The 22,462-nt window shown below is 51.6% G+C and overlaps 1 protein-coding gene across 1 annotated transcript; it reads left to right on the top strand.

Annotated features, from left to right (window-relative positions):
* Nucleotides 1–519: 519 nt before the first annotated feature.
* FLII (FLII actin remodeling protein) lies at nt 520–20,982 on the top strand. The gene is made up of 30 exons (XM_087942295.1): nt 520–655; nt 3,598–3,708; nt 4,200–4,271; nt 4,375–4,455; nt 4,666–4,751; nt 6,138–6,299; nt 6,559–6,662; nt 7,026–7,201; nt 7,903–8,060; nt 8,168–8,252; nt 8,562–8,709; nt 8,991–9,124; nt 9,241–9,453; nt 10,018–10,197; nt 10,882–10,964; nt 11,448–11,522; nt 11,671–11,754; nt 12,225–12,396; nt 12,697–12,801; nt 12,953–13,144; nt 13,839–14,027; nt 14,407–14,546; nt 14,930–15,194; nt 15,767–15,921; nt 16,441–16,501; nt 16,819–16,947; nt 17,639–17,745; nt 18,088–18,193; nt 18,464–18,529; nt 19,558–20,982. The coding sequence occupies exons 1-30, from the start codon at nt 593–595 to the stop codon at nt 19,690–19,692; spliced, it is 3,837 nt and encodes a 1,278-aa protein (XP_087798421.1). The 5' UTR covers nt 520–592; the 3' UTR covers nt 19,693–20,982.
* Nucleotides 20,983–22,462: the final 1,480 nt, after the last annotated feature.

The following is a 22,462-nucleotide window of genomic DNA, read 5'->3' as shown; positions in this document are numbered from 1 at the left end:
CAGGTGTGCAGGTGGTCAGCGCTGAGCGAGGAGGCTCCTCTCTACCCGAGTCCGGGCATAGAAGCGGACCAAAAAAATCTTGGACGGCACTTAATTCCCTTCTTTTTTAAAAAAATCCTCCCTTTCTTTTTATAGCATGCATTTAATTGTTAAAAAGACACACAGGTAGATCTCTCCTTACAATAGTTCGTTTAGTGGCCGCTGGAACACCGGCACTCAAAAAAGTGACCTGTGACCATTTCTCACACTGACCAACCATTGCAGCGTGCGTGTGTGTGTGTGTTACGAGGGGTTCAGCCAGATTCGCTTAAAAACCACCGTGCTACTAATCTAACCACGACCTAGAGCGACTCGCTTTACAACTGTGGTCATAAAACCCCTCCCCCATAATCAAACGCCTGGTTTAGCAGCGGCAAGGCGGGGGCCCCGGCTCCCTGGTGGTCGTAAGTCGAGGACTGCTCGGGCTTACGCTCCAGGGAGGGGTTAACGAGGGGCGTGTCCTCGCGAGGCCCCGCCCCGCCCCCGCCCCTCTCCGTCCGCGGAAAGAGCCGCCGCCGCCGCTTCCCCGGCCGCTTCCCCGCCCGCCGCTCCCATGGCCTCCACCGGGGTGCTGCCCTTCATCCGCGGCGTCGATCTCAGCGGGAACGACTTCAAGGTGAGCCGGGCCCCGGGAAGGCGGGCGGGCGGGCGGGCTGAGCTGGGCTGGGTTCAGCCCCTCCGCGGAGCCCCGGCCGGGCAGGGCTGGATCGTGGAGCCAGTCAATGCCCAGCCCTCTGTCCGGCGGACTCCGACTCCCCTCGTCCCCCGCCGCCGCCGCCGCCGCCGGGGAGGGTGGGAGTCGGGATTCCCCCGGCCCCGCGATTCAAGCCGCCGCGAAACTTGGGAGGGGGCGTCCCGGGGCTCTGAAGTCGCTTCAAGACGGGGGAGACCCCGGCCTGACCCGGGTTACGCGGAAGAGCCCGGCGGCCGCAGGAGGTTTTTTTTGGGGGGGCGGAATAGATGCAGTTTCGAAAGTAAAATAAAAGTTTGGGGTATGTATGTATATGTTTGTGTGTGTGTGTGTGTATCAATATGATATGATATGGTATATATTCTGAGAGTTTACACACACACACACACACATACATGTATATAATATAATAATATATATGCTCTTCTCCACCCTGATTTGCTTGGCTAAGCTGGCTTTTCCCCTGGATTTAAATACATAACATTAAAACTGTTTAGAGAAAGAGGTAAGTGACATTTCCGGTCTAACCCCTGGGGGAATTTCTCAACCTCAGTGACTTTTTCAGACTTTTCCATTCAGGCCCGCTGGGGGAATTCTGGGAGTTGAAGTCCACCCACCTGAAAAGTCGCCACACCGATTTCACCCAACGCCTCTCAAAATCCCCAGAATCAGATCGGAGGGTGGCTGCCTGCGTCACCCTGCAGCAAATTTTGCCCTGTAGGGTAGACTGCTCCTGTCCTTGGAGCAGGGGGTCTTCAAACTTGGCAGCTTGAATACTGATGGACTTCAACTCCCAGAATTCCTCCTCCAGCCATGTTAGCACTGGGATTCTGGGGGTTGAAGTCCACAAGTCTTAAACTTGCCAAGTTTGAAGACCCTTGGATTAGACAGACAGATTAGAGGAGAGAGAGAGAGAGAGAGAGAGAGAGAGAGAGAGAGAGAGAGAGAGACTGTAGACCAGGGGTCTTCAAACTTGACAGCTTTAAGACTTGTGGACTTCAACTCCCAGAATTCCTCCTCCAGCCGTGTTAGCTCAGGAATTCTGGGAGTTGAAGTCCACAAGTCTTAAAGCTGTCAAGTTGGAAGATCCTTGCCTTGGAGGCTTCACTTTTTCAGAACGTCAAAGAGAGAAAGTCCTTTTCTATGGGAAAAGGGGTGACCAGGTTTCCCCCCCACCCCCCAGTTATTCCTAATTTTTGGTTATACAAGAAAAAGGATTGATTTATTCAGGTCCTGTGAAGTCAGGCTGCACTTCTGGGCAACTCTTGGAATAGCAATTTTAAGATCAGATCTTTGGCTTGTTCTGTGACTCAGTGCTGCAAATGTCAGCTGGCCTCCAGGGAGAGAAGGGTATGGGCTAAGCTAGGCTATCTCCGCTGCGGAATCTGACCTGGGACACCTTCATTTGGGGAGTGGGAGAGGGGCGGGATATAGGCTCTTTCTTTCTAAAGAAAGCAAGTTTTCACAAGTTGTTTCACAAAAGATCATACTTGCCAATTGCTGGGATAGTCACCTGGGAAGGTTGCATGAAACGAGTAGCTCATGTTTTAATAATTACAAGAACCATTTATTAAATGTATAGCCCCGATTCCCGGTGGATGATATGAAGCGCCTCGTCTCTCCTAGCTTGTTGCCACTTAACCGGAAAATATTATGAAGACCTTGCACAATTTGTTTACTCAAAAGCTCCTCGTGTTTCCTACGGTTCAACCTCCCTGGGCTCCTTTCCACCTTCCTAAAAGTTTCCATTTATCCTCGTTTCTCAACCGTCCAACTCATTTCCTCTTGCAGAGTTTACGGGGCTGATATCAGAATTATAATTAGCAGTGAGCCACATGCTTGTGTGTGTGTGGGGGGGGAGAGTATGTTTGCCTTGAGAGGTCAGGAATACTTCTGAAGTGACGTGCAACCCTGCTTATAAATCGTGACGTCACTCAGGGAAGGGGAGAGGAGAGGGGAGGGCACAGCCTTCGGACACACGATCTCTGCGTGTCTTGCACGGACGATGACCGGGTCAAACTTCATAACATTTCAGACTGTAAATTTCCAGGGACAAAAACGGTTGCTTGAAATGGTGCTTCTCTCTCCCCCGCAATGCATGTTCGGTGACAGGGGCCGAGAATCTCAGGGGAGAAGAGAAAAGTCATGGGGTGATCCTATATTTTATGGACATTGGACATAAAAAGAGATGGGTTGCAGGGACCCCTTTAATCGGGGACCTGTGTGAAGGAGAAGAATAGGAATAGGAATAAGAGTAGGAGTGGAATGGAATGGAATAAGAATGAATGGAATAAGAATGAATAGAATAGAAAATAGTAGAATAGAATAGAGAATACAACAGAAAGAATAAATAGAACAAGAATGAATAGATTAAGAATGAATAGAATAGAAAGTAGAATAGAAAATATAATAGAATAGAAAATAGTAGAATAGAATGGAGAATAGGATAGAATAGAAAGAATGAATAGAATAAGAATGAATAGAATAGAATTAACAGAAAGAGAATAGAATAGAAAGAATGGAATGAGAATGAATAGAATAGAATAAGAATTTACAGAATAGAAAATAGAATAGAATAGAAAATAGTAGAGTAGAATAGAATAGAATTAATAGAATTAGAATGAATAGAATAAGAATTAATAGAATAGAAAATAGAGAATAGAATAGAAAGAGTTAATAGAATGAGTAGAATAGAATAGATCCTCATCTTATGACCATTTGTTTTAACAACCACTCAAATGGTGCTGAAGAAAGTGACTTTCCCCGGGGTCCTCGCACTTACGACTGTCACAACCTCCCCTGGTCCCTTGCCAGGATGGCCTCCAGCACACCTGACCCCCCACCCTCTGATGCCTCTCCCCTGGCAGGGTGGTTTCTTCCCGGAGCACGTGAGGTCCATGACCAGCCTGCGATGGCTGAAGCTGAACCGGACGGGCCTCTGCTACTTGCCGGAGGAGCTCTCGGCCCTCCACAAGCTGGTGAGAGATCAGCGTTTCCTTTTGCAGCCCCCTCCCCCCCCAGGGGGTCATTTTGGAGGGCAGGAAGCAGGGGGGAGGGGGGGAAACGGGGTTGTTTTATTTTTAAATCCCCCTTAATTGTTAAAATAGAAATTTTGCAAGGAAGAGTCATTATGACGTTCCCGTATTGTTAAGGCTAAACTCAGGTGCCCAAACAGGCTTTGGATCCCTGAGGCTGAAGGACCTGAGAGAGGGAGAGTGGATGGGGGATTTGGGGAGGGGGGGGCAGGATTTCCCTCCAAAGATCTCTCCCCCTTCCTCCTGCCCCCTTCCTGGGCCCCTTCATGCCCCACCCCAAGCCACATCCTTCTCAATTCCATTTGGGCTCAAGGCACAAACCCAGATGGCTTGTCCACCCCCGTGAAGCTAACCCCAGTGGGGAGGGTGCACACCGACCCTCCTTACAATCACACGCAGCCCCCAGACCCTTCCTGCTTGCCTTCCCCCAATAGGAACACCTCTCCGTCAGCCACAACAACCTGACCACCCTCCACGGAGACTTCTCCAGCCTCCCTTGCCTGCGGGTAAGTCCTCCGCACCCCAGAGCTCCCCCGTTGACCCTCTGCATGGTCTCAGGTGGGCCTGACCCCCAACCCCACCCCCGTTCTTTCTCCTCCCGCTCCCCAGGCCATCGTCGCTCGGGCCAACGCGCTGAAAAATTCCGGGATTCCTTATGAAATCTTCCAGCTGGACGACCTCTCGGTCCTGGTAGGTGGCAGATCCGGCTGGGGAATTCTGGGGGTTGGAGCCCACCTACCTCTTACAGTGACCAAGTTTGAGGGAAACGGCTCTAAATTCAGACGCCCCCATTATTCTCGCGCTTTCCCTTTGGATCTCTGAGAAAACGTGGCCTCCGTGGCCGCCCCATGATGCTTCCGTGGCCTCTGATGCCCCCTTCCTGGCTTTCTCTTCCTCTAGGACCTGAGCTACAACCAGCTGACTGAGTGTCCACGGGAGCTGGAGAACGCCAAGAATATCCTGGTGCTCAACCTCAAACATAACAGGTAACATCAATAGTCCTCCACTTATGACCGGTTGCTTAGCAACCATATGAAGTTATGACAGACCCCCCCCAAAAAAAAGCTGCTTATGACCCGATTCCAAAGTTATCACAACCACACACACACGCACGCACACACACATACACCAAGGTCACATGATTGTGGGCACTTAATAGCTGACTCCCCTTTACAGACCCCCGTGGTCCCAGGACTGCAATTTTCTGTTGGTTTTTCGCCAGGATTCGGATTTACTTCTAGTTCCCAACAAACAAGGTCCGCTGAACAAAGTGGCTTCACTTAGTGTCAGAGTGTTTGCTTAAGAACGGCGGCTTTTGCCTAACAACGGCTGCCGAGAATGCCAAAATATTGGGTCCGTTCCCTGGATGCCTTGACCTGCAACCACAACAACTCATAACCCAGATCCAGGGTGTTACAAACTGCAGCCGTAAGTCAAGGAATAGGGTAGAGTAGAGTAGAGTATAGAAAAAGGATAGGATAGGATAAGGAAAAAATGAAAAGCAATAGAACAGAAGAGAAAGAGAAAGAATAAAATAGAAATAGAATGAGTAGATTAGAGTAGAATATAGAATAGAATAGAATAGAATAGAATAGAATAGAATAGAATAGAATAGAATAATTATTTATAGGCCAGGTGTGATAGGACACACAAGGACCCCCCCGTATGTGGGGAGGGAAGAGGCAACTGGACGGAACAGATTAAAGTTTCAGTCTACGGCCTCCTCCTGCTCTCGCGAGGGGCTGCCAGTAAAACGGAGATATTCGGACTTGCTTGGCTAGATGCCCACTCTGTTCCCTTCCTCTCTTGGCCCAAATCCTTAAGAAGCTTAAACCAGAGCAAACCATAATGACCCGTTGCCCAAAACGGAACGCAGGCCGGGGAAGGGAACGTTTTCCTGGCAGAATTCTGCTGGCCCCTCCTTTCATCCCAAGGGCCCGTCCTCTGCCTTTCTGCCAACTCAGACGAGCCCCGGGCAAACCGCAGCTTCAACCGAGACCCCGTCGGTGTCGCCTCGAAGAAGCAGGCGGCAGCTTCTGGGCCAGCAGCCTCCAAACTTGGCCCCTTTTAAGACTTGTGGACTTCAGCAGAGCTGGCTGGAGAATTCTGGGAGTTGAAGTCCACAAGTGGCCAAGTTTGGAGAGCTCCGTTCTAGGCACTGGGTGGATCCAGCCCTCCACGGAGGGAGAGGCCCCGGGGAGTTTGGGGAGGAGAGAAACGAATGGCTCCTTGCGGGGGTGGGGGAACCTGGCTGGGGTGTGAACGTCTGGCTGCTGAAGGGCCTTTGGCGAGTGGGGCGGGGCGCTGGCACCAGGCCGGGCCTCCCTGACAGTGTAAACAAGGCGTGTCGCTCTCCCGCTTTGCCCCTGCAGCATAGATAGCATCCCCAACCAGCTCTTCATCAACCTGACCGACCTGCTGTACCTGGATTTGAGTGACAACAAGCTGGAGAGCCTGCCCCCCCAGATGAGGCGCCTGGTGCACCTGCAGACCTTGCTCCTGAGTAACAACCCTCTGATGCACGCCCAGCTCAGGTAGAGCCCACCTTCCTTCCCCTGGGAGTTGCAAGGGGAGGGAGGGTCCCGTTTCCAGGCCCGAGGGGTTGGCCCAAAGGGGAGCCTCTCCTTCCCTCGCTTCAGAGGCACTGAGCCCTGGGGCTTCGGGAGGGGCTGAGGACAGAGAGGCAGGGGGAGGAAGGCCGAGTCGGGGCAGAATCCCTCCTGGCTTTCCTGCCCCTGGTGGTCCCAGCTAAGCCCTTCTCCCCCCTCCTCCTTGCTCTCCCCCACCCCGAAGGCAACTCCCCGCCATGACGGCCCTGCAAACGCTCCACCTGCGGAACACGCAGAGGACACAGAGCAACCTGCCCACCAGCTTGGACGGCCTGACCCGCCTGGCAGGTACCAGCTGCGGTCGCCCCACCTCCCATCAGGGACCCCTGAAGACTCCGTTCTCCTGGCCTTTCCCCCAGGTGTCCTCCAAAGGCACCAGACCTCAAGCCCTGCAACCTCCGTCCGGGTGGACGGTTGTGGGAACTGTATTTCCGATGCACTGGGAGGACTACCTTGGAGGAGGGCACACGTTTACTTACGACAATAGGAATGCCTTGAAATTGGGGAGGGAGGGGCAGTTACGGCAACACAAAGCGGGGGGCACCGTGGACCCCAGAACTCGCCGTCCTGGGTGACCCCCTGGCCCCCTTCCCTCCCCCCGGGAACCCCCTCCCTTCTGCCACCTGGTCTTTCTTTCCTGGCCCTGCACAGATGTGGACCTCTCTTGCAACGACCTGAGCCGGGTTCCGGAGTGTCTCTATACTCTGTCCAACCTGCGGCGTCTGAACCTGAGCACTAACCAGATTTCGGATCTGTCTCTTTGCATCGACCAGTGGACGCAACTGGAGACCCTCAACCTGTCAAGGAACCAGCTGACTTCCCTGCCGGTGGGTCCCCTTTCCTGGAGGCCACCCGGCTCCCCTTGGGGCTCCGGACAGGCCAGCAACGGGAGCCAAGGAGGCTTTGGTTCAACCGTCCTATTTGATTAAAGCTGGCAGGTTAATGCGAGTCGCTGGTCTGCTCTTAGGAGGAGCAAAGCACCGCCCTTTCCTCACTAGGTCGTCCTTGACTTATGACCAATGGTACTTAGGAACCATTTGAAGTCACAACCTACCTGGAAAGGGGAACTTATGGCCCGGATCCAAACTTCCTTGGTTAGATGGGGAAGAAGGTGGGCATGCTGGATGCGTTGCTTTCACAAGCAAGAAAAAGCAGGCAGATTCAGGAAGTGGCCACATCCCAGGGACAAGGATATAGGCCAGGGTTTCTGAACCTTGAAGATGAGTGGACTTCAACTCCCAGAATTCCCCAGCCAGCATGCTGGGAGTTCCACAGGTCTTAAAAGTTGCCAGGTTTGAGAAATATTAATATTAAGAGGTACGTAGAACAGTAAATCAATTTTTTTCTGCCTTTGCACTGCGATTTATGGAGCCTTTTGTTCTACCTTTATAGAAACCATTCTGATCTTTTGTGTTCCAAGGGGTGGATTTAGACAAAGTTTTGTGGAAAAGCAGCTTCCGAATGAGCAAGCGGGGATTTCTTTTCCGTCCTGAAATTAATTTTCCTTCCGTTCTCCTCCCCCCCGCAGTCTGCTATCTGCAAACTCACCAAACTAAAGAAGCTCTACTTGAATTCCAACAAGCTAGACTTTGACGGTATCCCTTCCGGCATCGGGAAGCTGGCCAACCTGGAGGAATTTATGGCTGCCAACAACAACCTGGAGCTCATTCCCGAAAGCCTCTGCAGGTTGGTCGCCCTTCACTCTTCCGCCGAGTAGCTCGGCCATCGCTCTCTGGGCGAGCTGGACTTCTGCCTCAGCTGGGCTCAACCCTCTGGCCCTCCCCTTTCTACAGGTGTGTGAAACTCAGGAAGCTGGTGCTGAACAAGAATCGCCTGGTGACCTTGCCGGAAGCAGTGCATTTTCTGACGGATGTGGAGGTGAGAGTTTTAGGGACAAAGGAATCCTGGAAAGAGGAAGTGGCTCCCCCTTGGACAACGGTTGTTGAGGTCTGTGGAGGTTCTCCGTCCTCCAGATCAGGGGTCTCCAACCTTGGCCACTTTAAGACTTGTGGACTCTGGGAGTTGAAGTCCACAAGTCTATAAAGTGGCCAAGGTTGGAGACCCCTGCTCCAGATCATGGTTAGCGAGCGAACGTGGGTTGTGGTTGAGAGACTTCAGCCTGAGCTTCGTCCCTGAAGAGCCTCTTGTCTTCTTGCTCCTGACTGAGGTCCTCTTCTCTGCCTGCAGATCTTGGATGTCCGGGAGAACCCAAACCTGGTGATGCCCCCAAAGCCTGTGGACCGAACTTCAGAGTGGTACAACATTGACTTCTCCTTGCAAAACCAGTTGCGGCTGGCTGGGGCATCTCCTGCCACGGTAGCAGCAGCGGCTGGAGGTGAGTTTAGGACCGACCCCGCTTTGGCTATAGGCTAGGACCCCCTTTGGTTGTAGGTGTGTAGTTTTGTAGCCTTCCCCAGCAAACAGCCACACTAGAAAGTCAACCTATTGCCTTCAACCTTGACCATCTCAAGAACTTCCTCCTGCCTTGTAAACTAGAAGCACATCAGACACCTCTGTCCCTTGTCCTCTTAGGACCATCTTCCCGATCTTGTTACTTCTAGATGGAGCTAAAACTTCTCCTCCCCATCTCTCCCCCTTCCCTCCTTTGGTTCCCAGGGAGCAGCCCAAAGGACCCCATGGCCCGGAAGATGCGCTTGCGAAGACGCAAAGATTCAGCCCAAGACGATCAGGCCAAGCAGGTGTTGAAAGGCATGTCAGATGTGGCCCAGGAGAAGAATAAGAAGCTGGAGGTAAGGCGGTCACCACAAGGTTGGATTCCCCTCCAGGTGAGACCCCCATGGCTGCGGAGGAAACGGGCGAGCTGTCATGGGAGCTAAAAGGAAGACCCTCCTCTTTTCGCCTTTAGGAGAACGGAGACCTAAAATACACGGATCTGAAGACCCGCCGCTGGGAACAGAGTTTGGAGAAACCTCACCTCAACTATTCGGAGTTCTTCACGGAAGAGGTGGGCCAGCTGCCCGGGGTCACTGTCTGGCAGATCGAGAATTTCGTGCCCATCCTGGTGGATGAGGCTTTCCACGGGAAGTTCTATGAAGCCGATTGCTACATTGTGCTGAAGGTGGGCATGGCCAAAGGGCCGGTGTGTGTGTGTGTGTGTGTGTGTGTGTGTGTGTGACTATGATCTTCCCACAGCCGTAACTTACCTATCTCAGAACTGGTCTATGGCAATGCCTTTCAGCCACTTTACAGAAGTTGGGCAAGGTATCTGGCCTGCAGCCCACATCTGGTCATGGCCTCTCAAAGTTGTGGAGAGCAGATCGCACAGAGAGGAAACTTTTTCTGGAGTTGGAAATAGAGTCATGCAGGCAATCCTCAACTTATGACCGGTTGCTCAACAATTGTTCGAAGTTACGACAGACCTACCTTTGGTTACTTAACGATACAGATTCAAACGTCGGGTGTTCATGTGATTGGGCTTGGGAGTACTAAGCAACCAGGTTGCAATAACCACCACAAAAAAGATCGCAAAATGGGGTTGGTTGTGTTTTATGGGCAGGGATGAGGCAGGCTCCGTTATTGTCCTAAGCCAAGGACTACCTGTTCGTTCAAGAAGAACAGAAATGCTGACGCAGAACCCAGATAGACTTTGACCCTTCTCCAACTCCTAATTGCTCTTCTCCAGACGTTCCTGGATGACAGTGGATCCTTGAACTGGGAGATCTACTACTGGATCGGCCAGGAATCCTCCCTGGATAAGAAGGCCTGTTCGGCCATCCACGCCGTCAACCTGCGGAACTTCCTGGGGGCTGAGTGCCGGAGTATTCGAGAAGAGATGGGGGACGAGAGCGATGAGTTCAGCCAGGTACCCACCTTTCTCTTGGGGGCTTCCCTTCCAGAGACCTTGGCAAAGACCCAGGTCCTCAGAACTGCAGGGAATGGCCCAAAGAAATTGTGAACAGGAGGAAAGACGATAAAACAAGAGCAAAATGACTTAACTGTCAACTCATAAAACATTTTCTATACATGTTTTATAGTTGTCAACAAAAAGAACAGGGTGGGAGTTTCAAAGAGCAGGCAGCAGTGTGGAATTGAAAGTACATTCCATTCATGTTTTCTTCAAAGACTGATTAGATGGCTGAAGCTTCTGCCACACAGAAATCTAATTGGAGAGCAGGATTGATTACTCTTGGCTATGGACATGTTTCCTTGGAGAATATGAATTATGATATACCCAGAGGGGTGGGGGGAAAAGCAGGATCAAAGGTGACAGTGAATTGCGTGTCTCAGAGTCGGCTACGCCCAGGTCATGCCGACATGTTGACTTCCAATAAATCCTTTGAAGTTTTGGGAGTTTGGTCGAGACTCATGATTTAATTGGATAACTGCTGGAATCCTGACATTAACATGGAAATAGGTTTTCTGTGCTATTGTGAGGAGAAGAGGGTTAAGAGCTGGCTTGCGTGTTTAATCCACGAGGGTGGCAGGTTGGCTTTAATTTAATGATTTCTGCCTTTCCGCTTTTGGAAATCCCATTTCTGGACCCCAGGTGTTTGATCACGAGATCTCCTACATCGAAGGGGGCACGGCGAGCGGCTTCTACACGGTGGAAGACATCCATTATGTCACCAGGTAAACCATGAAGCACCCACATAATTCACGTTTTAGCTCCAGGTGCTCAGGATGAAGCCAGTGGTTCCATTTGGGAGCTGGAGAAGGCCTGAATCTCTCGATTCAAAAATAACGACTTCACAGGCGCATTAGACTTTTCTGCTCTTCCTCTACCTGCAACCCCCATGAGTTAGGATTACCTGGTGGTGTTTCAGGAGATAGCGAGGGTCTTTGGATTGGGGACCTGCCTGCTATCCTGACTTGCCCCCAAACTAGCCAGCTTGCAAATCTCTACAAGTTATAGTCTTTCCTAGCCTGCCAATTCTGTGATGGCTCCTTTGAGGAGGCTGCAGTCATTATTTCAGCCTCTTTGAATGTCTTAAGAGGAGAGAGAGAGTGATTATCAATTGCACAACATTCGTTTCTCGGGGGGGGGGAGGTTGCGCTGCCCCCCCACCCCCAAGTGGATACGATCAAGCTGTTGTTTCTGCAATTTCAATGCAGGCTTTACCGTGTTTACGGAAAGAAGAATATCAAATTGGAACCAGTTCCTCTGAAAGCGACTGCTTTAGATCCCCGGTAAATAACGCAGGACAGCCTTCTTTTGAAGTCTGGAGTCCCCTCAGTCTGCTGGGGTGGTGGGTGGCTGGGAAAATGCTGCTGGCTATTTTTCTTTTTCTTTTAAAAACCCATTTCTCCGCTCTCGCTTTTCTTTCTTCCCTTCTAGTTTTGTCTTCCTGTTGGATCACGGCCTTGAGATCTACATCTGGAGGGGCAGCCAGGCTACTCTCAATGGTACCACCAAAGCCAGGTGAGTGCCAAAAGGAGGCTGTGGCACAGCTGGGCTCTGAAACATCTGGAGGAGTTCTGCAGAGGTGCACTGACTTTAGCTCCGTCACTATCTGACCTTGCCATTATTGCCAGCACCCTCCTCTAAAATGGATTCCAGGGGAACCTTCGTGGTGACGTCCGACTCCAAAAAAAGACACGTTGAGATTTTGCAAGCAGATTTCTTTATTGTTCCTCACCTGTAGATGCCAAACCTGCCAAACTAAAGCCGACTACTTGGACCGTAAAACATAGGCTCTGGGAACCATTAAGGAGGAGCTGTCTTCACCCTCTTTCTCACACACAAACTCTCTTAAGCTGCTTTGCCTCCTCTGGAATTCCCTCCTTGGGAGGGGGTTTGGGGAGGGGGGGAGATCTGGTACCTCAGTGTGTCTCCTTGGTCCGGGTTCTCTTTCGTTCTGCTGGTTCTGGATTTGTCTCCTCTCTTCGCAGGCTCTTTGCTGAGAAGATCAACAAGAACGAGCGGAAGGGCAAGGCGGAAATCCTGCTGCTGACTCAGACCGAGGAGACCCCGGAATTCTGGGACCTCCTTGGTGGGCAGGCAGAAGAGATCAAGGCCAACGTCCCAGATGACTTCAAGCCCTCCAGACCCAAGCTGTACAAGGTGAGGCGGGAGGGAGTTGAGGAGAGCTTAGGAGCCAATGTCAGCCTCCTCCACCCAATTCTGGAGGAATTTTCCAGAAACACGCTTCTTTTCTTGCCAATCAAATGAACCTGCTCTAGACCTTACAGTAGTTTGGGGGCATTTGTGCCTAAAGGTGTTGATTGTGAGAGAAGGCAGGACTTTGGAAAATCAGTGTTTACGTCATGAATCGCACCCAGGGTGGCTCCAACTGGGCTTTGCTTGCGTCCTTCTCTGGGTAAACGCTCTTCCTCCTGCTTCTCCTTGCCTCCTCCTGCGCAGGTTGGCTTGGGACTGGGCTACCTGGAGCTGCCCCAGATAAACTACAGGCTCTCTGTAGAGCACAAGAAAAGGCCATCCGCGGACCTGTCCCCCGAAATGAGGCTGGTAGGAACAATGTCTGGAAGGTGCTGATGGGACCAGAGGACTAGATGGTTTCGGATTCAACCTAGTCCAGAACCTGTTGCTTTGGACCTCTCTTACCTTCCAAGAGTCCAGTTGAGTCTCAGCCGTCTTCTTCTGTCTTCTCCTTTGGTAGCTCCAGAGCCTGCTGGACACCAAGTCGGTCTACATTCTGGACTGCTGGTCAGACGTTTTCATCTGGATTGGCCGGAAGTCCTCACGCCTGGTGCGGGCGGCTGCTCTCAAACTGGGTCAGGAGCTGTGCAGCATGCTTCACCGCCCCAAGCACGCCATGGTCATCCGGAACCTGGAGGGCACCGAGTGCCAGGTTGGAAGGAGGGAGGGTGGGGTGCTCCCAAAGGACTCTAACCCTCTTCAAGGGTTGGTTGGGCCATATTTGCCCGCTTGGCAGGAGAGGGAACATACACGTGGGAAGCTGCAGGGTTCAGAAAGTTAGGGGGCAGAATTGGCAAAGTGATGTGGCTTCTTCTAGCCCTAAGTGAAGCTTTGGGGGGGACCAAGGTCTCAGCTGAAGAGGTGGTCCTACAAGAAAATAGAGTCAGCTTATATTTCTTGCATGGGGGATTCTGGGAATGTGGGTCCTCAGCTGAAGAAGGCTGGACTTGATTGGCCCCTTGTTGATTGGCTCTTCATGATTCTCAGAACTCCGTAGACCACCATGAATATTTTGAAGAAAATGATAGTAATAAATCCTAAAAATAAAGAGACACGTGATCTGTTTTAAAGGGTTCTGATGGTAGCAGGAGTTCCAATGATGCCAAACTCTGGCACAATTAATTAAAGTTTTAAAACTACTATTAATTAATTGTAGGAGACAATGTCTTGATATAGGTAAGACTGCTTCCGATTCAAGACGGATTTCAGTTCTTAAGGAGCGTTTCCTTTATTTTGTGTTATGGAGGGAAAACGTTTACCCCCAAATTTAAAAGTGAAAACTACTTCTAGCATAGTTTTCTTCTGCTTGATCTGGATTTTCTGATGGGGATCCGTGTCCCTGCCAGGTCTTCAAATCCAAATTCAAGAACTGGGATGACGTTCTGAAGGTGGACTACACCCGCAACGCCGAAGCGGTCCATCAACCTGGTGGCCTCTCAGGAAAAGTGCAGAAGGATTCCGAGAAGAAGGACCAGCTCAAGGCTGACTTGACTGCCCTGTTTCTGCCACGTCAGCCCCCGATGCCTCTGAGCGAGGTAGGTGCTACAAGGAGGAGAGAACCAAGCTAGGTCCACCACTCTGGCTCCCTTCTGTGGAAGCAGATAAAGCATTCTGCAAACTAGCATTTCTCAACCATGATGGCTTGAAGATGGGTGGAGTTTAACTCTCAGAATCCACCAGCCGGAAGAGCTGGCTGGGGAATTCTGGGACTTGGAGTCCACCCAACTTCAACTTGGGTGAAGGTTGAGAAATGCTCCTCCAAACATTGGACAATTATGACAAAGCATCTCTTTGAGACACCTAGAACATTATCCCCACCCAAAACATTCCTCCATTCTTGCACTTCCTGTGTCTCCGTTGAAGGCCCCTTGGTGACTCAGGTCTTGGTGGGTGGTTGCTTTCCCTCCCCCCCAGGCAGAGCAGCTCATGGAAGAATGGAATGAAGACCTGGACGGCATGGAAGGCTTCGTCCTGGAGAACAAGAAGTTCACCCGGCTGCCTGAAGAGGAATTTGGCCACTTCTACACCCAGGATTGCTACGTCTTTCTCTGCCGGTAGGTCATCTCGCCCGCTTTCCAGGTGCTCCACGACCTTGGTTCCCGGGAGGATCTTTCTGTCTCGCCTTCTTCCTTTGTCCAAATCAGTGCAGTGCGCGGTGTTCCTCAGAGTAGGGAAGCGGGTCGAGAGCAGGTGCTTCTTCAGAAATGCTGTTCATGGATGTTCACTTTTCTTTGCTGGGACCCCTATGAGATGCCCTTCCTACGGAGTCCCACGTGGGCCCTTTGGACATGCCCAGCCAACCCCACCCCTCCCTCAAGGTGTTCTCAGATGTTCTCTGGGGTCTCTCCCCCTCAGAGCTGCTTTGCATGATCCTTGGCCCCCACCTCTTTTCTGCTCGAGAAGAAGTAACTGAGTAACTTTGGTTTTGTCCCGAGAGGTACTGGATCCCTGTGGAGACAGAGGAAGATGAGGAGGAGAAGAAGAAGAAGAAGAAGAAGAGAGAGGAAGGGAGCGCTGAAGGCGAGGAGAAGGAGGAGGAGGAAGAGGAGGAGGAGGTGGAAGAAGAAGAGAAGCAGCCCGAAGAAGACTTCCAGTGTGTGGTTTATTTCTGGCAGGGCCGCGAGGCCTCCAACATGGGGTGGCTGACCTTCACTTTCAGCCTCCAGAAGAAATTTGAGAACCTTTTCCCAGGCAAGCTGGAGGTGAGCCGGAAGGTCGTCCCTGGGGCCGGAAGGAGAGGGGGGAACCGGGAGCATCCACCCTCCCTAGCAGTGCTTTCAAACTTGGGGGATTCTGGGAGTTGAAGTCCACCCCTCTTAAAAGGAGTCAGGGTTGAGGACCCCTGCTCTAGGAGCTGAGCTGGAATAAATTACCCCATCCTCCCTATCTGTGCATCGTTGACCAGGATGTTTGGCCAGAGGAAGGCAGGGATGCTAAACTAGTCCTGCCCAGATGGGCTGGACTTCACCTCCCAGAATCCCCCCCACCCAGAACGGGAAATGCTCCCTTATTAATCTGGCCTGGAAAGGACAGTTCTTAAAACACACACACACACACACACACATTATGAAGGTTTCAATACTCTTCAAGATCCTTCTGCTTTTCCAAGGGAGTTGTGTGTCTGTCTGTCTTCCTTCTTCCCACCTCCTCCTTGGCCATTTGCAAGAGGCAGCCAAGGCCCCACAGCCAGGCTGGTGCGTTCTGGGTGGATTCATCCCCCCACATTCCAAGTAGGGCTGACATTTCTGCACACCCCTTCCCCCCAATCCTCCAGGTTGTGCGCATGACGCAGCAGCAGGAGAACCCCAAGTTCCTCTCCCACTTCAAGAGGAAATTCATCGTCCACAAGGGGAAGAGGAAAGCCAGGGATGACAACCTCCAGCCCAGCCTCTACCACATCCGTACCAACGGCAGCGCACTCTGTACCCGGTGAGGAGCTCCATTGCCTGGGGCCGGGTTGAGGTCTTGGACCTCTGGACTTGCAGAGACTCTTTGAAGCCCCAGAAGGGATTGAAGTCCTGCTGGAACCTGGGAGAAGTTCTCCCATTTCTGCTCTCCTTGCATTTTGGGACCTCCCAACTGGGTTGACACCAGTGTTTGGATCTGGGAACCCAGAGCTGGAGAGCTGTCGGCTAAAATGCAACGTGAGCATTTCTAAAAGAAGGTTGGCCGGCCTCTGCTAAGCCCTACTTCCTCCCACCAACTTCAGAAAGGGTTTGTTCTGGAGTCAAAGACCAGATCCGTTATCTTCAGGAGACACCTAGCCTTTGGCCACAGCTGGCTTCCTTGACATCCCAGCTCCTCCTTTGCAAACAAGATCAATCCCCTTGGTCACTCTTCTTTGGCCGTGTGCCAGTCCATCAGCCCAACTCCCCAAACCCAAATCTATCAATCCAAACCCAGGGATGAAAAGGTGGGTGCTGATGGTCTCCCAACCTTCCCCTCCAGGTGCATCCAGATCAACACGGACTCTGGCCTTCTGAACTCTGAATTCTGCTTCATTTTGAAGGTAATCTAAGCCACCGATGGATGAAAATTGAATAGTTGCGTCCTTTTTTTTTAAAAAAAATCTGATGTTCTTTTGTAAAATGCAGCATGGCAGTTGGAATTCAAGCCCTCTTTCTGAGGGACCGACCCCCAAAAAAAATTGGTGCCCCCAGAATGCTAACACTTTTGTACCACCACGGCCGTGCTGGCTCCAATTCACGTAGCCTGAACAGCTCTTGTGAAATCTGGGCAGGAGAAGGCTGACTTCTAACACAGGGATGTCCAACCTTTGCAACTTTTAAGACTTGGGGATTTCAACTCCCAAAATTCTCCTTCCAGGTTCCCTTTGAGAGTTCCGACAACCAGGGCATCGTGTACACCTGGGTCGGCCGAGCTGCCAACCCCGATGAAGCGAAGCTGTCCGAAGATATCATGAACCACATGTTTGACGACTCATACAGCAAACAGGTAAAGAGAACAAATGGAATATTTGTAACTCAGGGTTGAACTGTGGGGTCCTTGGTGCTCCCTGAACTTGTTTTCTTGCAGATGTTTCATGACCAAACTAGGTAACATCAGCAGGGCTAGAAGGGAGAGGGGTTTTGTGTAGTAGAGGAGGACGACGACTGCGGGCTCCTTGGTGCTCTGAGCTTCATTCTTTTCTTGTGGACGTTTCATGACCCAACTAGGTAGCAACATCAATGCTAAAAGAGAGAGGGGTTTGGGGGGAGGAGGAGGAGGAGGACTGTGGGGTCCTTGGTGCTCTCTGAACTTGGCTGTTTTCTTGCAGACATTTCATGACCCAACTAGGTGACATCATTAGTGCTAGGAGGAAGTGAGGATTGCTCCATATTTACTGTATATACTGTAGCAATCTTGACCACAACACTTCCTGGCCAGCAATCAACAGCCTAATGGAGGAACCACCGAGAGCCCCCACAGGGCAAGCCACGTGTATAGAAAGAGAGAGCAACCCTCTTCTAGCACTGATGATGTTACCCACGGTGGTTGGGTCATGAAACGTCTCCAAGAGAACAACCAAGCTGAAAGCAAGGACCCCACAGGTGAAGACAAGTCTGGGTGGGAAAACCCACCAGCAAATCTCTCCCACTTCCCTTCCTCTCCTCTCCTCACTTCTCCTTTCCTCCTTGGTTTGCAGGTGATCAATGAGGGAGAAGAACCGGAGAATTTCTTTTGGGTCGGGATTGGAGCGCAGAAACCTTACGATGGAGATGCCGAATACATGAACTTCTCCCGTCTTTTCAGGTGAGCCAGTGGGTCCCCTGGGGTGGATCCCTTCTTCCCGGGCAGGAGACAAAACCCTCCCTCCCTTTGTACAGCTCTTCTTAATGTTCTCTGCTTTGTAGTCGGCCTATGACTGTTTGTAAGTCAACTTACTGGCGAGATAGGCAGCATATCAATTTAATAAAAATAAAATAAAAAGAAATTTCCAGAGAAGGAGCTGCCCTTATTTCCCGAATTCGTCATCATCCAGCAAGATGAGTCTGAATTTCCTCCTGGGAGGAAGGAGACAGGGGTCCCTTCCTCCTCCTCCTCCTCCTCCTCCTGCTCTGAGTTCTTTTCCTGGCTTTCTCCCCCGCCCACCAGGTGCTCCAACGAGAAGGGCTACTTTGCGGTGTCCGAAAAATGCTCCGATTTCTGCCAGGATGACCTGGCGGATGACGACATCATGTTGCTGGACAATGGCTGCGAGGTCAGTCTGGGGCAGGAGCCGGACGGGGGACCCTTGGCCAGCTTTGGCCTCCAGCCGGCTGCGGCTTCTTGTGAAGTGGTGGGAACCAGAAGGAGACGCCTGCTGTGGTCTCCTCTGCAGAAGACACGCCCAGTCACATCTCTTCTTTCTTCTTCTTCCTCCCTCCCTCCCTCCTTCCTTCTTTCTCCTTCCTCCCTTCCTCCTTCCTCCCTCCCTCCTTCATTCTTCCTTCCTTCTTTCTTCTTCCTTCCTTCTTCCTTCCTCTTCCAGGTCTACATGTGGGTGGGGACGCAGACCAGCCAGGTGGAGATCAAGTTGAGCCTCAAAGCTTGCCAGGTAACGGCCCAGAAGCGTTGCTGACCATTCAGGGTGGACACTGAAGGAAGCTCCGTGTTCCCCTCCTGCTTTGGCTTCAGCCAGGTTTTGCTGGCGGGGGAGGAAAGACCTCCCGTCTCCCAGACTTCTCCACTCTAAGATGCACGGGCAGTCCTCAACATACGACCGTTTGCTTAGGGAGGCTGCAACCATCATAAACACGAGTCGGTTGCTAAGGATCTGGACTTCGACCACGTGACCCTGGGGATGCTGGCAGAGGTCCTAGGTCTGAAAAACAATCCCTTCTTTTCAGTGCCGTGGCAACCTAGAACTGTCACTAAATGAACTGTTGTAAGTCGAGGACTGCCTGTTTGTACTCAATTTTGAAAGGTATGAGGAATTCAAGTAGTGACATATAGGTCAGGGGCCTCCAACCTTGGCCACTTTTAAGACTTGTGGACTTCAGTTCCCAGAATTCCTCAGCCAGCAAAGTTGGCTGAGGAATTCTGGGAGTTGAAGTCCACAAGTCTTAAAGTGGCCAAGGTTGGTGACCCCTGATATAGGTTATAAGACCACGTTTTGAATATTTTTGTCAGGATTCCAGCAATCACCCTAATTAAATCGTGATTCTCGAGCCAACCTTCCAAAAACTTCCAAGGATTCATTAGAGGCGACCTACTGGCCCTGCCCTGTATGAAGCCAACTCTGGCCTACATCATTTACAGTCCCCTGTGACCCTGTTTCCCCCCTCCCCTCTGGGTGTGTCATAAATCAGATTCCCCAATTGAGCACCTTCATGGGCTGGGTGTCATCAATCACGTTCTCCAAACATATTTGCAGGCAAAAGCTCCGGTAGTTTAGCTACAGTCTTTTAAAGATAAAAGAGTTGGAATGTACTTTGGCTTTTAAACTGCTCTTCCAGATTTCCTTCCTCCCCCCTTTTTTTTAATGGCAACTACTAAAACAGGCACGGAACGTTGTAGGAGTTGACATTTTTCAGGGTACCTTTTCCACTTGCTGGCCTTGAACCGCTTTCCCTCCCTCCTCAGGTCTACATCCAGCACATGCGGTCCAAAGATGCCGGCCGGCCCCGGAAGCTCCGCCTGGTGCGCAAAGGCAACGAGCCGCTTCCCTTCACCCGCTGCTTCCACGCCTGGAGCGTTTTCCGGAAGCCGCCAGCTTAAGGGCGGCACCCGGTGCCCAACCTCAGGCCTCGCCTGCCACCCGCAGCAGGGCCCCCAGGGGAGCCCTCCAACAGATGGGCTTTGTAGTCTTGTGCCAGCACTGGGCGGCCCATCCCCTGCCCGCCACTGCAACGCGCTTCTCTTCGAGCTGCGGACTGGAGAAAAGGTTACTCGGGTGGGGGGGGGAGCCGAATTGCTCCCTCCCCCCCACCCTCCCACCTCCCAAATCCTCCCCCTCCTGCTTCCATTCCCAATGCCAGTCAAAATCTCCTTTTCCTGTTTCCTCCCCAAGCTGTTCAGACGCCTGGCTTTCTCTCCTAGCCATTGTTACAGCCGAGAAAACTTGGTTTTCCTCCCCCCCCTCAAACCCTCCTTTGTTGCCCCCCAGATGCTCTCTGGAGCCCCCTCCCCTGGCTCAGGAGCAGCAACCTTGCGCATGCCAGGCTGAGGCCCAGGAGGGTCCCCTGCTTTTTTTGGGTGGGGGGGTGTCTCTGGCTAAGGCTTGCAAAGAGATTTCTGAATTAAGTTTGGAGCAGAAGCAGAGAAATTTAATGGGGGGGGTAGAAGCCCCTGATCTGCAAACCGAATATAAGATCCTCCCACCCCATTTTCCACCACCACCACCCCCCAAGAAGGAAGAATTTCAGCAGGTGCTTTTGTGCTCCTCAAGGCCACCCCTGGCTAAAATTCTTTTATTATTATTTTTTACAACTACTAAAAGCACAATTCTCTTTTATTGCCTTCCGGTTGAAATGCCTGTCCTTCCTTCCTTCCTTCCTTCCTTCCTTTTTTGCACTGAATTACAGAGTTTAAAGCAAAAAAAAAAAAAAACAAGCTTGGTCACACAAACAAGGGGTGTCCTGCTTGCTCCTAGTCCTCAAGAGGTTTGGAAAAGCAGGTCTCTTGCCAACTTTCCGCTTTGCAGTCTGTTGCGGTGGCCCCCGTTCCTTCCTAGGTGCCGCCCTTTGGAAAGGGTGAGAAGAAAGCCACAGGGGGTTGGGGGGGGGGAGAACTTTTGTAAATGCAGGAGAAGTGGCACCCATTTTAAACCCAGCCTGGGTCAACTTGGTGCAGCATCAACATCTGCAGCGATTGCTACCAGCTGCAGAGTGCATGGCCAAACGCAGGCTAACTCCAAAACAGCAGCAGCGGGCAGGAATGCAACCGGCAAAGCGCAGGGTTGCGTCTGGCCTGGCACAAACACAGCGCAGTGGGCATCCATCCGTCCCAGGGCTTCACAAGCTCTCTTGTTAAGTTCTCAATAAAGATTGCAAAGATGGCCGTTTGTGAGCTGCCGCGTGGCGTCCTTCTCTTCTGACAGCTAGAAGCGCTCCCACCAGTTTTTAGCGGGTTTCCTCCCCTCTTAGGTGCCAGTCCTCTAAACGGCGTTTCCCCCTCCTTGCCCCGGTAGCAGGAAAACGTCCGTATTTTGATGTTTACAAGCTGCACTTCCTCTGCTTCCTGCAACGAGGGGCGGTGAGAAACTAGACACGGAGAGGCTGCATTAGATAGTAAATGCTTTATTCTTCCTTTATTAAAAACCTGCATTAATTACTAAACAATGCTAAATCCATTCTCTGGACCAAAAAAAGGGGGGGGGAATCTGAAGAGGACGTTCTACAGGAAAACTAGCCCTCCCTCCGTGGCTCCCACAAAAAAAAAAAAAAAGACTCACAATGGCACACGTCCAGACACCCACACAGACACCCGTCAGGTACCCACACACACACACAGAGCAAGGATCGAATCGTACCTTTCCACCCAAGTGGACTTTCAAAGGTCCCAAAAAAAACTGGGGAGCCCAATTCTCACGTACATCCAAAAGGGGGATTTATTTCTTAAGATTTTGGCCCCACTTCTTAGCTTCCCCGCCATCTTATCCACCCTCCAGGGGAGTTTTCTTGGCACAAAAGCAGCCATGAGAAAAAGGAATCCTTCCCAGCAGAAAACGGAGCTTGAGGTCCTGCGACAGGCTCATCTTTTTGGCACAAGAAGTTTTCCCACCTCAGCGGGCAAACATGGAGGTGAAGCAGACAAGAATCTACCCCCGCCCCAGAGAAAGGGGTCCGTGATGCTGGGCAGCAGTTGGGAGAGGGGTGGGAGCACTGACTGGTGGGCCAAAGCCCCGTATTTTGGAGACAAGATCTCAGCAACGTACCCAAAAACGCTGCAGCTTTTGCACAGTGGCACACGCAGCTCATTCTTGCAAAGTCCTTTCTGTGGCTTGCAAAAAATCCCAGCAAGAGGTTTTCTAAGGCAGGAAAGACCCCCCCCAAAAAAACACCCACGAAGACCTTTGTGGTGGCATGCAGCGTGCCTTGGACTGGTGAGGGTCGGCAGCCGCTGCAGAAATTGGGATCATCAGGCAAAACTGGAGCTGGCTCAGCCAAATTCAGCACAGGCAGCCAAAGCCAGGATTTCTAATGGGGGAAGCTGGAGGTCGGGGGAACTGTACCCCGAGATTCGTCAGAGCTGGCCAGATAAAGAGAAGGGAAGCCCACCAAGGGGTCCCAAGGCTTTTGCTTCCTGCACTCAATGGAGGAGACCCTGCATTCTTCAGGGCACCCAGACCAAAATCCCATCCTGAGCTCAGCAAAAGCTCTTCACTTCCTAGACTCGGGGAGCCCCTTCTCGGGTTGAAAGACAAAGCGGGGAGGGAAGCACAGAAACGTAAGCCAAACTTATTTACCATCCTATCATCTCCTGGGATAAGAGAGAGACATCAGCTCTGTACCAAACCCAGTTAACTTTCCCTCCCCAACATCTCCCC

This window comes from Notechis scutatus, chromosome 12, assembly GCF_049901735.1.
Source record: "Notechis scutatus isolate UNSWTSFEM ecotype Mainland chromosome 12, rNotScu1.2, whole genome shotgun sequence".
Taxonomy (NCBI): Eukaryota; Metazoa; Chordata; class Lepidosauria; order Squamata; family Elapidae; genus Notechis; species Notechis scutatus.
This window is presented reverse-complemented; position numbering and strand designations above follow the sequence as displayed.